Genomic DNA, 16455 nt, shown 5'->3' with positions numbered 1-16455 from the left:
AGGTGTCCAGTAGAGAGAGGGGAGACCAGTCACGGGCTCCGGGATGCTCGGCTCTGCCAGCAGAGGAAAACAGGCTGAAGACTGGCGGTGAGGGAAGCCGGCTCTTGAGGACTGGTTGGAGAGGCAGGGGTCCAGGCTGCGCGAGGACGTGGGGGCTGACATGCTTCCTCGTGTGCCTCTCACGCAGGCTCTACCACTCACGCGGCAGCCAGCTTCTGTCCTCGGGAGAGTGGTGTTGGCCAAGGGCCTTGCTCTCCTGGACAGGATGAACTTGGCCTGCATTTGGTAGAATCTACAGAAGTCCCAGAATCTCAGAATGTCACAGTGAGGGCCTTGGCGCCCCCTGCCTGAAGCCCATTTGAGGCATCCACTCTCCACTTTCCTACAGGCGATCCTCCCCTCCCATAATCAGCCGGAACGGTGTCCTCTTCCAACCCCAACCTGCGTGTCCATAACCTGCCGTTCCTGTGACAAACCACACTGCCATATGTGGTTCTAGCCATGTCTTCCTTTATTTATTTGTATTACATACTCTCTTCCAAACAGGTGGCGAACCCAGGAAAAAGGCACATAATTTGTTACAGGCTGCTCTAAGAGACACTTGGCAAGATGATGTGTGCATGTGTGCTTCTGAGTACCTACATGCTCTATTTGTCTTCAAACCCACTCATTCCTTCTGTGCTCCTCCCTTCGTGTGACTTGCTTTACCAAGAATTTCTCTCTCCTCCATGTTTCTGAAACCTCTCCACCCTTTTAAAGACTGACTCTTCTAAAAAACTTTCGTGACCATCTCCATGACTTATCATCCTCTGGTTAGCTTTTCATTTGACACAGCCGTATCTTGTTATCCTGTGGCTTACACATTTAATCCTCATCCTACATTGTCTGGGTCTGATTTATCTATCAATCCTAGGGAATGCACAGTATAAGACTGGTGACATAGCTTAAGTATAAACAGTAGTTGGTGTGTGTGCACGCGCGTGCATGTGTGTTTTGAGTCATATTCGTATTTGCAGTTTGTGTATACTGAGGGGACTGTAGTGTACACTGAATGTGTGTGTTTTGTGTAATCATTTCTCCAAATGACATTTATTCAATAGCCTCAACTATAGTATCAAGTGTTGGATTTTATCACGACCCATGTGTACTTGCTATGTGCATCTATGGGTGTGCAGTTTATGAGCGTTCTCCCTACTCTGACAGTGTGCTGTGTATGGGAATTTGGGGGTCTCTGTCCTGTTTGTATTTTGTGTGAATGAGACACATGAAGTGTAGATGTCGTGTGCCATTTGCAAGAACCGCAATCTTTAGAACCAAACCAGTGGACATAGGTCTGGCAAAGTTTTTACTTCACCATTTATTTTGACTCACGTCCAATTAGGCCATCCAAACTCCCTGGGCCTCAGCTCACACATTTATGTAAAGGGAAAATATTATCTATCATCCTATAACTATGTACCAACAGGAAACCCATCTTTTAGGTTGTTGTGAATATGATGGATGAGAAGAGTAATTAGTCTGAAGTGCCCAGCATAGAGACATACAGTAAGTTGGCACTAAGTAACTCTGATTTCCCTTCACTCCTCTGTGTGTGTGTGTGTGTGTGTGTGTGTGTGTGTGTATTGAGAATCTTGAGTCCAGGGAGTGTCTAACCTGGACTTCTAGATGCCTCTCCTTGCTGTGCAGCCCCATTTTTACACCCCCACCCCCAGGGTCCATAACCTGAGCAAGTACAGTCTTGGGATGGAAGAAGCAAGACTAGGATTCAAAGCGGCTTCGGAGCAGCTTGAACTTGGACTTGTTGGACTTAGTGATGAGGTCCAGTTTGCTGTGGCCCAGAGTCAGCCGTTTCTCATTGTCAGATAGGTCATTGCTACTACCATTCTGATGACCACGAGTGGGGCCCCCAGATAAGACAGGCTCAGGGTCCTGCCTGACCCCCTGAAGCTGGTGGTACTTAGTGATGAGGTCCAGTTTGCTGTGGCCCAGAGTCAGCCGTTTCTCATCTCCACTGCCTACTCCAGCCATGCAAGGAGGGCTGGGTCCTGGGAGACCATTGGGCCCAGGCCCCTCACTCCGGAATGGGCCAAACTTGGTGATGAGGTCCAGCTGGCTGTGGCCCAGGGTCTGTCTTCGCTCATCTAGACCATGCTTGCCAGGTCTGGCTGCGGAATTAGCTTCAGCAGGCACTCTGGAACCCTTGGCCTTGGAGTCATGTATCAGGAGGTCCAGTTGGCCATAGCTGTGATTTGGGGACAGCATCCTGTCCTCTGGGGCTACATCACCATGTCTGACGGCACCTGACTCAGCGCCACCCCTAGCACCCTGGGTCTGGGGCAGGAGATCCAGCTGGCTATAGCCCTGGCTCAGGGACAGCCTCCTGTCCTCTGGACCCTGCTCATCTGACTGATGGGAGCCTGAGTTGGGGGTAACCCCAGGGTCAAAACCTCTCTCGCAGGCTCTAGGGAATGAGACTAGAAGGTCCAGCTGGCCATGGCTCTGACTCAGAGATGCCTTCTCCTCCTTCATCTCCAAGGCTGTGCCAAGTATCCGCTGACCTCTTGGGGGACTAGGCTCCTGGCTTCCTGGAAGCCCATTCTCTGGGAGCCGGGACAGAACTGGAAATCCCCGGGGGAAGTGGAGGAGCGGGTGAGGGCGGGGGAGCAGAGGTGACCTCACTGCCTGGGTCAAAGGACTGGGGCTACTGTGGTTGAGGGCAGGGGAGGACTGGGACCATGGGAGTGCCCCCAGCTTGCCCAGGTTGGCCCTGTAGGGCCCGTGAGGGGAGCCATGGTTAGGGTCTGACAGCTGTCGATGCAGGGAAGGCTGGCCGCCACCTTCACGGTGGGCAGGGCCTAGGGCCGAGGACCCCATAGCCGTGTCACTCCAGCCACCACCTCCTGGTAGAGCGAGGTAGGAAGAGTGGCCCATGAGAGGTGAGCGCTTGATGCTGCTGAGACTGTTGCTAGAGGGCGAGGACGCAGGGCTTGGGATGCCAGGCCCAAAGGCCAGGGCCACTGGGGGAGGACGTGGTACTTGGGGAGACAGTGAATCCTCAGTGCCGCAAAAGCCTTCCACAGGCCGTGACTCAGCATACAGACAGCGGAACTCCCGGTCAAAGTCTTCCACAATGCGGCCCCTCAGCTGCAGCACCATGCTGGTGTGGGCCTGGCTGCAAAGCCAGGTGAAGCTGGGGGGCAGAGGGTCTGGGTCAGGAGTGAGAAGTGCAGGGCCAGGCGCTCAACAGGAATCATAACCAGGGAAGCATGCTGGGAGGTGGACCAGGACTGCACCCCCATGATGCTCACTATGAGAGGACAGAGCTCCAAATCCAGAACCTGTTCTTGCCCTAGTCCTGCCTAGAGGACTTGGGCACGTGGCTGCCCTCTGGAGGCCTGAACTGGCCCACATGTAAAATGGACCAGGAAGGAGATTCCTATAGTCCTTCCATTTCCCATGTGTAGTAGTTGCTTTCTATGCCAAAGGCATTCAAGTAACCCTTCCACTTGAGTGGGCTCCTCCTCTGCTCACTTCCTCCACATTAACTTGGCCCTGCAGGGGTACTGGCATATGGCAGGTGCACAGGATATGTGTGAAAGGATGAATGGATACATGGAAGAAAGTTCAAGATGCCCTCATCAGCCCATGGCACAACCCCAGACTCCTCTCCCTTTCACTTGCTCACCTGTAGCTGCCTGCGACCACCTGCTCACAGTCGATGATGATGAACTTCTCCAGGGCCTGCCCAGTGAAGCGGCGACCTGCCTTGCTGCAGTACGTGTCCCCACCTGTGCTCCGCACACGCATGTTCTGGCCCAAGGGTAGAGGGACATTGTAGGGTTGGCCTCTCTACAGTGTCTCTGACCCCAACTACAGGAACATGATTCCCTGCTCCCAGTGACTCCCCCAGTGTTCACTGGCTACCAAATGGCTCTTCTGCCCTCCTGACTTTCCACCCCAGGTTGCTGCCCTTGGCCCACACTAACCGGCAGGTGACCCCCATTGAGGTCCATCTTGTAGCACATCTCCAGGAAGTGCTTCAGGTGCTCCTGGGCCAGGAGCAGGTAGACAGGGACACCACGCCTGCTTGAGGTCTCCATGAGGTCACACAGAAGCTCCATGTCAGTGAATACATCCATCACCACAGCCACCACCTGGGGAAGGAGGGGCAGCTAAGCCTCCTTGGGCCCAGTCCACATCCAGCCCGGTCTGGATTCCCAAGAGGAGTACAGGCCCAAAAACCAGGAGGCCAGAGCCTGGGAGAACATCTGAATAGGATGTGCTTGAGTGATGCCTACCTCAGGATTCTTAACCTGGGCATGGGAAGATTTGGCTGTTTTGAGCCTCTCATTTGAAAGTTTTTGTGTGCATTTTTCTGTGGACAGAGTATCTGTCATCAGATTCTCAGAAATACCTGTGGAGCTGGGCGTGGTGGAGCATGCCTGTAATCCCAGCACTCAGGAGGCTGAGGCAGGAGGATCGTTGTGAGTTTGAGGCTAGCCTGGGCTACAAAGTGAGTTTAAGTCCAGCCTGAACTACATAGTAAGACCCTGTCTCAAAAAGACGAACAACAACAACACAACAAAAAACCTATGGATCAGCTGTGCCAGTCCAAAGTCCCACTCTATGTTGAGGCCCAGACCCTCTTTCCCAGGCTCATTCCCCACTAGCTCCCTCCCTGGCTGTGGCCCAGGGACTAGCTAACTGCTGCTCCTATCTCAAGATAAAGCTGAAAGCCAGTCGGATATTCAATACCTTTGCCGAGCGTTCCTCAGTTTCCCTGCAAAGGCTTGATGTGACACCTTACTCTCATGGAATCATGTTTACCACTCAGTTGTGGTCTGGGGCTTTTGCCTCCCCTATAAATTGCCTCAGAGTAGCTCCTGGCACCCCAGACCATCTGTTCCCTCTTCCTACTGCATGTGTCCGCCAAGATTATCCTGTTCTGGGCAGGGGCAAGAGGCAGAAGATACAGAGAGCCCAGCATTGCAGCTCTGGAGCCACATAGACCTGGGTTCAAGCCCAGACTCTGCCACTTCCTGGGCAAGTCACTCATCTCCAGAACCTCAGCTTCCTCGGATGCTGCATGGAGATAATGATAGCTGCATCTCTGAGTTACAGGGAATTAAATGTGAAAATGCTGGACACAACAGAAGCTCAATAAATGCAGCTTTCCTGTTGTCTTTGTAGCCAATGAGGACATTGTGCCACAGGGAGAGCTAGTACTTCCCACAGTCACTCAAGGAGTTAGGGACACGAGCCTGGTTCCTAGCCCAGGGCTGGAGGGGTCTAAATGGGGGCGAGCAGAAAGGCACTGGGGGTACCCTGGTCCATGGCAGAAGCCTGGCCAGGAGTGAGGGGAACAAGAACAGGCATGAAAGATCAAAGGGGGCCGGTGATGACAACAGCAGCAGCCTCTCTAATAACCCCGTTCCTGATGCCAATCGGGCCTGGCCCTCTCCTGCCTGGGGCACAGGCAGGCTTGCCTGCGAGGCTCAGCAGGTACTGAGAGATCATGTCATCCTCATCTCTGCTACAACAGCCTAACCATGCCTCAGCTCCGGCTGCGAGTCACTGTGTCTAGTCTCTGTCTTCTGAGTAGAGGCCAGGGCTCTGGGAGTGAAGCTGCGTTGCTGTGTGGCTGCAGCTTTCCCCTACATGACCACCCAGACATGCTCTCCTGACTCTTTCCCCTGAGCCCAGCAGCTTGCCCTCCTCCCACCTCCTTGCTGCAGAGCTAAATGCGTCAACCTCAAGACCGGGCTAAGGCTCATAAACTAGTGTCCCCTCCCCACTTCAGGCCTAGCGGGAAACAGCATATCAGGGCAAGGAACAGCAGAGAACAAGAGTCTCATCAGGGACCTCCTTCTCCTGGCCCCTGAGGACTTCTTTGGCCAAGACTCAGCACCACCTCCCTGGCCTCAGTTTCTTCCTCTAAGTCAAAGGGGTGGCTCTGATGTTCTCCAGGTTTGGGTTCTTAGTTTGGGGGTCATAAGAGTTGGAGGATCCGATGAAAGCTATGGACTCCCTCCCAAGAAAGATGCAGTGAGGGCTCCTTGCAATATGTACAACTTCCCATGCATTTGAAGGGGTTTTGTGGAGTCCTAGAAGCCCATGCCCTGTTCTGTGCTTATACATAATGCTGCTGAATGCCAAGGACTACCAAGGGAAATAAAGCACACGCCCGTCCTCTCCCAGCTTGCTGTCTCATAGAGGCCAGAGGTTCTAGTCCCAGTTCTGCATCTAAGTTCCCGTGTCACCTTAACCAGGTCCCCCTCCCTCCTGCGCCTCAGTGGGTACCTCTGTGAAGTAATGCCTGAAGAGATGAAGCCCTTACCTTTCGAGCCTGGCTGAAGAGAAAACGCAGCAAATCCTTGATGTTCTTGGCCTTGTCCCTCTGGAAGTGGACCACAGCCTGGGTGGGGCTAAAGCCCGTGGCCTGTGGGATCTCAGGCCAGCCCAGGTCCAGGTCTGGAGGGTCTACATCAGAGGCCATGGGGAAGTAGGTGCCTGAGGTGACTTCAGAGAGCAGGCTGAGGCGGTCAGGCCCTGAGGCCTCCGGGCCCTGGGGCTCGCTGAGCTCAGGACCTGCACGCACATGGCTGGTCATGTAGTCCATGTCCAGGGCGCTCAGGAAGGGCAGCTCCCGCTCCTCGGAGATGACCTGCAGGTAGGCAGCCTCGCCCCGCTCCAGGAGGGCATCGGCTGCCAACCTAGCTGCCTCGCTGTGCTGCAGCACCAGGGGTGAGCTCTCCCGCCACCAGGGCCGCTTCAGTTCCTCCACCCGGCCCCGCAGGGGTCCTGCCATTCCCTGGGTGCCCCCAGGCCCTAGGCCTCCAAACATGCCTGGCCACCTGGCTGCCTCACCTGCCGGCAGGCTCCATCGCCTGCACCCCAGCTGGCTGTAGCAGGAAGAAGATACCAGCAGCACGCCTCTTGCTGGCCCTCCCAGTGTAAGGCAGGGCCCCCAACCTGTTGCCACCCTAAAGTCAGAGCTATGCTCCGCCCCATTGCCCCTGGCCTCCGGAACCTGTCAGGTCAGCCCCACCTGTCTGCCTGTGTTGGGACTCGCCTGCTGGGAAGCGGCAGCGCCAGGCTTTCCATGCACGCTGCTGTCTCCCTCCCCTCCCTGTCCCAGCAACGCCACCCTACCCTGCCAGGCTCCTCGCAAGTCTCCAACCCTGACCTTCTGAGGATCCATGGAGGCTGGAGACAGTCCAGAGGGGCTAAGCCTGCTCAGGGACACACACGTACACACACACTCCATGGTGGTGAATGACTCAGGACACCCAGAGAACAGACAGGAACACACAAGCAGATATGCTCACTGACAACTGACTGACGTGAAGGCCTACACATGCAGATCACACATTTTAAAAAAAAATTACGGTAATCCTATTTTTTATTTTTCAATTTTGTTAGTATATTTGCAGTACATAATGATTATATTTATCATGGGGAGATGGTACATGCATATAACACATCTTAATTCTTTTTACTTCCCCTTTCCCTCTCTTCCTTTCCCAATCTTTCCATCTCTTGGTCAGACCACACATTTTCCATTTTTTGGTTTTGTTTTGTTTTTTGAGACAGGGTCTCACTATGTAGTTCAGGCTCAACATGAGCTTACTGTGTAGCCCAAGCTAGCCTCAAACTCATAGCAATCCTCCTGTTTTAGCCTCCTCAGTGCTGGGTTTACGGACACAACCTGAGACCACACATTCTGCTCGAACCCCATCACATGAACTGACCCAAACCACCAAGATAGACACTGGCTACACCCTGAAACACATCGCCATGGGTACTGCGTATCTTGGCCCGCATGTACACAGGCCCAAAATAAGAGCTGAATAGAAGGTCACACAAAGCTGCCAAAGATATCAACATTTTCCTGCCCCCCCACCCAGGCCTCTCTCATCATCACCTTGCCACTCTCCACCACCATAATCTTGGAGCCCACAGGCCTTTGCCCCATCCTCTAAGCCCATCCATCCTCTACAGACCTGAAATAGGAGCCCTCACCCTGGCCCCAAGACTGGCCTGGACGTGGTAAAACACATCTCCCAGGCTTCCTACACCCTGAGGTTCTGAGCCAGAAGTTCTGAAAGACTGAGGCCTGGGGTTTGCCATTTAACAAGCGCCTCAGTGCGCCAGGTACGGAGTGCTGAAGCCCACCCGAGACTCACTGTGCTGGAAGCCGTATTTCTAGCACTTTGGATGATGGGGAACTCTTGGCCTGATGGGAACCAGTCTTCAGCCTTCCTTGAACCCTTTTCTGGGGCTGAATAGTAAATGGTTAGACTGCCAAAGGGTTCAGATAGGACACAGCAAGGTCAGGAGGCAAACAGGACAGGAATCTGCCCCAACAAGGGCCAAAGTCCCAGAGCACTTGTGGTTGTCCTCAGGACAAGGGAGAGGCTTTGTGCAGAGAAGGAGTCAGGTGGTAGCTGCAGATGGGGCCCCAGCCCAACCTAGGCAAAAGTGCTCATCGCACAGTTTCCTCTGTGAGAACTTGGGTTTGCTATGGTGGGGCCTTAGGGCGAGAGGCCCCAGGGGACACGGGAGAGCTATAGACCAGGAGCTGAAAGGCTCCCATCCTGTCCCATCCTGTCCCATCCCATCCCATCCTGTCCCATCCCAGGGGCAGAAACTGGAGCACAAGGCTTCTCAGGAAGCCCTTCCCTGGGGGCGGAGAGGCTGCGTGAGTAGCAGGGAACTGGTAAACAAAGCCAGCCTGTGGGAGGGCGAGGAGCTGTGGGGCAGCACAGCTGGCAAGGCCCTCATTAGGGCCTTATCTCCAGATTTGCTTGGAGGGGAGAAGGGGAGAACAGGACCTTATCTGGGTCGGAGAGGGAGGGAGGGAGGCGTGTGTGTGTGTGTGTGTGTGTGTGTGTGTGTGTGTGTGGCTGGTAAGTGTGTTTATTTCTAGTATGTACATTTCTATCACAAGGTGCATATCTTGTTCATTGTAATAGTGGTAAAATTCACATAAAATGTACCATTTTAACCATTTGTAGGCGCCCTTCAGTGTCATTAAGTACGTTCTTCTTTTTTCATCTTGTAAGGCTGAAACTCCACCCCCGTGGGACAACTCACCATTTCTCCCACCCTACCCAGAGCAAGGCAACTGCGGTCCCACTTCCTGCCTCTGTGAATTCTCTAGGAAGCTCCTATAAGTGGAATCATACAGCACTGTTCTTTTCATGCCTGCCTTATTTCACTTAGTCTCATCCATGTTGTAGCATGTTTCGCGGCTAATATTCCATGTGTCTGGGGACAGTTTGTGTGTGGTACTGGGGATCTGATGTTCTCTAGACTGAGCTATATCCCCAGCCCTGGATGTACCACATATTGCATATCCATTCATTCATTTACGGACTTAGGGCCAGGGATATAGCTCAGTGGCATAAGCACCAAGCTCAAGGTCCTGAGTTCGATTCCTGGTACCAAAAAAAGCAAAAAGAAAAGGCAAATCATTCATTTACAGACTTGAACTGTGTCCACCTTTTGGCTACTGTAAATAATGAATGCTACTTGAACATGAGTGTACAAATTTGGTCCTATATATTTTTTCTTTTTTAATTTGGGTCTCTATTTTTTGTATACTTCCCTCCATGTTCAAGTTTGTACTAAATTCCATTTTTGTATGTAAGTACAAAATTCCAAGCCAGGCATGGTGGCACATGTCTGTAATAGCAGCGCTCAGAGGCTGAGTCAAAAGAATCGCTGCGGGTTTGAGGCCAGCCTGGGCTACACAGTGAGTTCAAGGCTATCCTGAGCTACATAGTGAGCATCCGGGCCTGGTGGTGCATGCCTGTAAGTCCAGCACTTAGGCAGCGGAGGCAGTTAGATTCCTGCAAGTTTGAGGCTAGTCTGGGCTACACAGTGAGTTCAAGCGGAGTTTAGCTGGAACTACATAGTGAGACCCTGTCTCAAAAAACAAAAACAAAATTTTCCTTTTTATTTTGTAAGTAAAATATCACTGAAGTATGGCAATTTCTTATGGTTTAACTGAGTATATATGTATCTATACATCCCTACCTGTGCGTGTACATATATGCATGTGATTTTCTGTGCCTGTTTGCTGTCTTTACTATCTGGCCACATGCCAGTAAACGTACCTGTGGAGCGGGTCCTGACTGCAAGCCTGGGCTTTGGTACTGGGTGCTGCTACAGGGAGCCCAACTGAAAGAGGCAGAGGTGGGAGGATTGAGTTGAAGAGAAAGGGTCCCAGGAATCCCTGACATCCTGGGGATAGTAGTGTGGACATCAGATCCAGCCCCATCCCCGTGGGCTGGGTGAGTAAAGGGTCAAGAGAGGGTAGACAGGTGGATCCTGGCCTTGGGGTGCTGGCCCAAGGGGATGGAAGCCACACAGACAGACCCAAGCCCAGCCCCTGGCTGCAGCGTGTGGTGCACAGGCCCCTTAATGACTGTTATTAAGAGGAAGGAAAATATTTTCCTGTTCAGGAGGTGTGTCAGGCGCCCGCCTGCCATTGCTCAGCCTTCCTGGGGGCCACTTAGCCTTGTCTGTCGTGTCTCCCAGCTAAGTGGCGCCTGGGCAGCTGATTCGTGTGGGGGTGGCAGGGGCAGAAGCTGGCTGCAGCCTCCAGTGGCGGGCTGCTCTGGTGCCAGCACTGCCACGCACCTTCGCTGTGGCACCTCTTGGCCGGGGGAGACAGAATTCCAGTGGAAGGGCCGCCAGCATGTGCCCAAATGCCTTGAACCATGGCAAAAGCCACCTAGGGGCTGGGGAGACAAGGGAATAATTGGTGAGGAGTCCCAGAGGCTGGCTGGAGCTGGGGAGTAAAGCTGAGGAAAATTCCAACCAGAGCCAACTACAAGTGGGGTGTCAGGGCTGGAGAAGGAGGGCCAGGATGGCCCGGAAGGAGCTGCCAGGAAGGTCACTAGAGCCGCACTCTGAGGAGCCCTGAGGGCCTTGCTACAGATGACAGCATGGAGGGTGGGAAGATTCCAGAACAGTACTTTAGGATATACTTAGGAAGCCGCTTTTGGGGAGAATGTCCCAAAGTGCAGCACCGGCTTCCCAGGAGCAACCAATGGGGCAGCTCACTGTCCCCTGAGCACCACACCCCCCCACCCAAGAGGTCACTGCTGGATTCCGAGTTGGTTCCCCTGACTCTCCAAAGGCTAGGCCCACCCAGGTCTGTGGTTTGCCACTGTACTGAGACCCCTGGTTGGAGCAATGGTGAGCTGAACTCTGAGGCACAGGGGCTTAATCTATGGAGTGGGGCCGAAGCATCTGCTTCACCAGGCTGCTTCAGGAAATGCTCTAATCTGCATCAGGTGCTGACGGAGGCAGAGCTTTTCCAGTGTGAGAGGGCGAGGGCTCAGTGAAGGCCCAAATACAGATGAAGCAGGAACTACACGAGCTCCTGCTGCTCGGTCCCCTGCTCCTTCCAGACCATGGCTGGCCCTGAAGGCCAACGCAGCTGCTGGGCCATGTCAACGGAATGTGGCTGGTCACCACCCCCCACTGCCCTGGAATCTGGTCTCTCATTCTACCCAGCTCGCAGGAGCAAGACCCTCTCTCGCTCTGTCCAGTGTGCTGGGCGCTGTGGCAGTCTACCCCAGAGGCAGCTGTGTCTGGGTCTACAGACAGTGATGGCATGGCCCGCACTTTCACCCACGTCCTCCCGCCACCATCCCCCTCATCCCATCCCATCTGATGGTGAGAGACTTGTTTCCCTAAGAGGAGAGAATTCCCACTCCACTGTCTGGATGGGCTCATGAAAGGGACAGTGCCTCTTCTGCACTCCACTACCAAGGGAAGAGGAGTGGTGTGATGATTTGTCTGACCGGTGGATTAGGGAAGGAGCAGGCTGAGCTCTCCCTCTCCCACTCTGTCACTGACTCAGCCATGTGCAAGGACGGCACATTCTCCAGCCACATCTACACGGCAGACTTGCAGAGAGGACCCTGCCTTTGCAAAGCAGAGGGCTCCCCCGCACGGCAGGGCAGGGCGTTAGTTCTGAGAGGAGACCTCCGAGTTCACTTGGCCAGCAAATGGAAGCTCTGTTCTTCAGTCAGCTTTGCCAGTAATACTGGCAGAGCCATCGCATTTATTGTCTTGCTGTGGGGCTAGAGATTGTGCCCAGGATTCTGTGCGTGCTCAGCAAGCACTCCACCACGAAGCTATGTCCCCAGCCCAAAGCCGCTGCTTTAGATGTCCAGCTGCCTCGTGTCTTCTCAGTCTGTCCTCAACTTAAGAGGGGAACAGAAGAGATATTACCCACTGACCCCTTAAGCCCTCACTATTTTCACAGCTACCTCTCCTTGCCCATCCGGTTCCCTCTCCATCTCACCACCCCATCCACCCAACACAGATTTAATGCCTACTCTACCTCAGCACTGAGCTCAAAGATGAGTAAGAGTTCATCTCTGCCCTGGAGGAACTCAGTCTAGTGGCAAAGGCAGACTCATAAATAATTATAAACCACGAATTAAACCGAAGTATAAACTAAGTGCTTGGAGTGTAGAGCTCATGACCCATTCTAGAACCTGAGAGGAACCACGTCTCCACCCTGAGCCCTCAACTGGAGTCCAGCCCTGTGGAAGGCTCGCTCAGTAGGGGCCTGAGGTGAAAGAGTTTTTCTGGATGCAGGGAGAGGGAAAAAGAGAAAGAGGAGCAGGTTAGCTGCCAGGCCAGGACTGTGAAACCAGGATTGGGGCCTCTCAGGGCTCAGCTGGCACTGTGAGGATGGCTGGGCCGGAGGTTTCCAAGTGCCTTTGGCACTAACACTGTGGTCTGTCGCTGTGGCATAACAGGTTGGAGCTTGGACACTGTATTCCTGGAGATGCCCTGCCAGGGTCTCTAGGTTCTTTCATCGTGGGCAGAGTCGGGGTCCCAGACTCAGCAGCATGGCTCAGGAGAGGTCTCTGGAAGCCACAGAAAGCCTCTGATGGGCAGTTAGCACTGGGGGAGCAGGGAGTGGGGAGAGGGTCTCGGCCAGGAGCCTGAGGCCTGTCCTACCCCTAAGACTCAATCTTAGAGTCGTGGAAGCTCTCACTCCATCATCCCCTTCCACTCCTGGCTCCCTCTCCAGGTCCCGCCGCTGCTGCTCTTCCTGCACCTGTAAGTGCTCCTGCTCCCCAGCCCCGCCACTGGCCTCCCCTCCCCTCTGGGAACATATCCAGTCTCAGGATTGCAGGGGGCCTTTCAATACCCAAACAGGGCCAGTGTCCTCATCCCAGTCCCAACCACCACACACCCTTGCTCTCACAGGGCGTCTCCACTGCCCAGAGTCCACCTCCTAACAGCATGGCTCCTCACACAGCTCAAGGTGCACGCAAAGCAGTGGGGCCTCAGATTTGCTTTGTTCAGGGGCCTTGTAGCAGTGAGCAGTTTCTTCTCAGTGGCCCTGTTTCCTGATGGCATGATGGGCAGATCTCCTTGCTGACTTGCGGGAGGCAGTATGATTTGGGGGAAGAAAGGGATCCTGGGGTCACACAATGTAGGGCTGCAGCTCTCTTGGGTAACTTTTTTTTTTGTACTGGGAATCAAACTCAGAACCTTCCGCTTGCCAGGCAAGCACTTGTGCCGCTGAGCTATATCCCTGGGCCCTCTCTTGGGTAACTTGCTAGGCTTCTCTGGCCCTTAGTTTTCTCACTTGTGGAAAAGTGATAATAAAAACAAGACAGCACCTATTTTTATAGGGCTATGGTGAGAAAACACATTTAAAATATTCTGTAAATTACCAAAAAGTAAGTCATCTGAAAGTTGGTGATTAGCAGTCTAGGTTTTCTGATACAATTATTTTCCCTCACAATACTAGCATCTTATCTTTCAAAAAAATTTTTTTTGTTTTGTTTTTTTTAAGACAGGGTCTCACTATGTAGCCAAGGCTAGCCTTGAAGTCTCAGCAATCCTCCTCCCTCAGCTGCTGAGTGGTGGGATTACAGGCATGCACCACCATGCCTGGCCTCAAATTTTGTTTTAAAAGTTTTCTTCTGTTTCTTGCCGTGATCTTTTCTGAAGTATAGAGGTTAAGTAGATGACAAGGTCATTTGTAAAGAGCAGTCTCCCTGGGAGCAAGATGCCATGCCCTTTCCTTGTTTTGTATAATAATTTACTTTAGAAAGATTTAGCTGGAGCTTTTGGTTTTGAGTCCCACACGAAGGCCAAGGGAGGAGTTTAATAATTCAGCATTATTTTTTTTTTTTTAACATTACTTTTTTTTCTTTTGGGGAACTGGGGATTGAGCTGGAGTATTGCATATACTGGGCAAGTACTCCCAAGCCTATTTATTTGAGACAGGGTCTCCTTCAATTGCCCAAACTTGTGATCCTCCTGCCTCAGCCTCCTGAGTAGCTAGGATTACAGGGATGTGCCACACTACACCTAGCTCAGTATTGTTAAAATAAGCTGAATTATAGGTCAGTTGGAGAACAACCCCAAAAGAGGCTTTTTTGTTGGGCTTGTCCTAATGAGTGATAATTTAGTCATCTGTGCTCGCGTTTGACATAGTATACACAGAGGCCGACAGTGAGCCAAGCACTCTGCTGGACACTGGGAAAATAAAGCTGACCCACAATACGGTATTTGCTCTGAGTGGAAGCAGCTCACAGCGCAGTATCAGAGGCAGGCATGTGAGAATGCAGCAAGGAGGCGCAGTGACCAGAGAAGTACACTGGAAGGGCCACGTGGACAGCGTGGCCTGCGTGGGGGCAAGGGAGTCAGGTGGGGCAGTGTGGGAGGCGTGTGGCCCAGGCAGAGGACGCAGTGCGGTCCCTTCAGGTAAGCGTATGGGGCTTCAGCGTGCTCAGGGAAGAAGTGGGCTAGAGCCCCATAAAAATAGGCTGGGATGGAGGCAAAGGAGAAGAGCTTATAGCCACCAAGGAACCTGGATTTTATCTTGAAAGGGAGAGGGATTGGTGTGGCCACTGAAAGACGCTGACAGCCAGGAAGTGAGGGCTCTGAGACATCACAGATGAAACAGGTCCCACTCGGCTCCTTCAAATGCGGCCCCATGTTGTAAGTTTTTGATGACTGCCGAATCCTCCGCAGGCAGGGACCATCTATTTGCTACTGGGGGATCCATCCAGGCCCTGCGTGAGCACAGGCCAACGTGGTAGTTACGCAGAGCAGTCACGTTTTGGGCCAGGGCTGGCCCAGATGATTTTGAAAGTTCCTTGCAAATCTGAGGTTCCAGGACTCTAAAGCAAGCCCGGTAGCTAAACTGGTGCTATGCACTAGGATGTGTGGCTGGGGAGCTGCCCTGGGCAGCAAATGGGTTAATGCTCAAATAACTTTTATATATGAATTAATGTGCAGAGCTGGGAGCCAAAATCTGTTCCATTAATTTTTCCATCCATTCCAGGAGCAGTTAGGTACACACAGTAAAGTTTATTTTGGTGCATGGTATACTTCACTCCATTAAAAATAAATTAATCAGCAAATTCCTGCCTGGCTTGGCTCTGGTTTATGTAAATAGTGCCCAGCTGTAATGAGTTACAAGGTGTTATTATCTCACACACACAGAGGAGGCTTCACTCTAGAGCTCTGCTTGCAACAAAAGCATCTTAAATAAACGGAGAGAAGGTGGTTTGATTTGTAATGTTTTCACAGAAGTGGGATATACCTCACCCGTATAGAGTTTCTCTATATGACTCATTTTATAGCGAGTTCAATGAAGGAAGTCTGATGGGGGAGGGAGGGGCAAGGTGGTTCCCCGCCCCCCTTATTTCAATGTAAGAAAACCCCCCAAGAGATGACCCACACTCCAGGTCCTCCAGCTCTCCAACCAGGTGGCTCTGCAGCATGCGCTCCGGAAGCTGGAAGGGGCACGGGGCTAGGTCCCGGGACAGTGTAACGAGGTCAGGAGCAAGGTTCTTTTTGCCCCAACATCTCATAGAAGGAGAGGCCAAGAGAGAAAAGGTGGCATGTTCCTCACTCAGTTCACTGGGGGGAACGAAAGGCCCTTTGTTCTTGAGGCTTCTTTCTAAATGACTTCCGGTGTGATGAGCCCCTTGGACCTCAAAGGCCTCCTGGGTCCCAGAGGAAGGGCAGGCCACGCCCTGGCCAGACAGCGAAACATCTCGTAAAACTGAAGGCAAAAACAGCAGCAGAACCCCAGCTTTCCCCTCTTCCTGCCTCTGAGCTGGGAAGTGCTCCTTATCTTACGGCAGCCACCATCTCACGTTAAGTTCCTAAAAAGACTCTAGAATAAAGAGAAGCCAGGGCAGACGTTAAGTCTGTTTCTTTTAATGGCCAACTCAACCTCCATGGCTCAAAGCCAAGGGACAGAGTGCACCTACCCATCCTGACTTGGCAGCATTACAAACATATCAGGCCCTTGGGGGAGGGTGTGTCCCCTTTCTACTCCCTTTACCCTTTCCTTTGGGAAAAGCTGCTGGAGGGATTTGGGGAGCATGTGTTAAGAAGCTTTTATTTGGGGCGCCTCCGTTATTTTTCATTTTTTTTTTGTACGACTGG

At 52.7% G+C, this 16455-nt stretch overlaps 1 protein-coding gene across 1 annotated transcript; it reads right to left on the bottom strand.

Annotated features, from left to right (window-relative positions):
* Positions 1-493: 493 nt before the first annotated feature.
* On the bottom strand, positions 494-6989 carry Fam83c (family with sequence similarity 83, member C). Its single transcript, XM_005384800.2, has 4 exons — positions 6338-6989; positions 3987-4154; positions 3686-3810; positions 494-3190 (listed from the first exon to the last, which is right to left on the bottom strand). Exons 1-4 carry the CDS (start codon positions 6842-6844, stop codon positions 1759-1761), a joined length of 2232 nt encoding a protein of 743 aa, XP_005384857.1. The 5' UTR covers positions 6845-6989; the 3' UTR covers positions 494-1758.
* Between the last annotated feature and the right edge of the window lie 9466 nt (positions 6990-16455).

This window comes from Chinchilla lanigera, unplaced genomic scaffold (genome assembly GCF_000276665.1).
Source record: "Chinchilla lanigera isolate Chin_1 unplaced genomic scaffold, ChiLan1.0 scaffold00021, whole genome shotgun sequence".
Lineage (NCBI taxonomy): Eukaryota > Metazoa > Chordata > Mammalia > Rodentia > Chinchillidae > Chinchilla > Chinchilla lanigera.
Note: the sequence above shows the minus strand (reverse complement) of the source record. Positions and strands in the feature narration are given on the sequence as shown.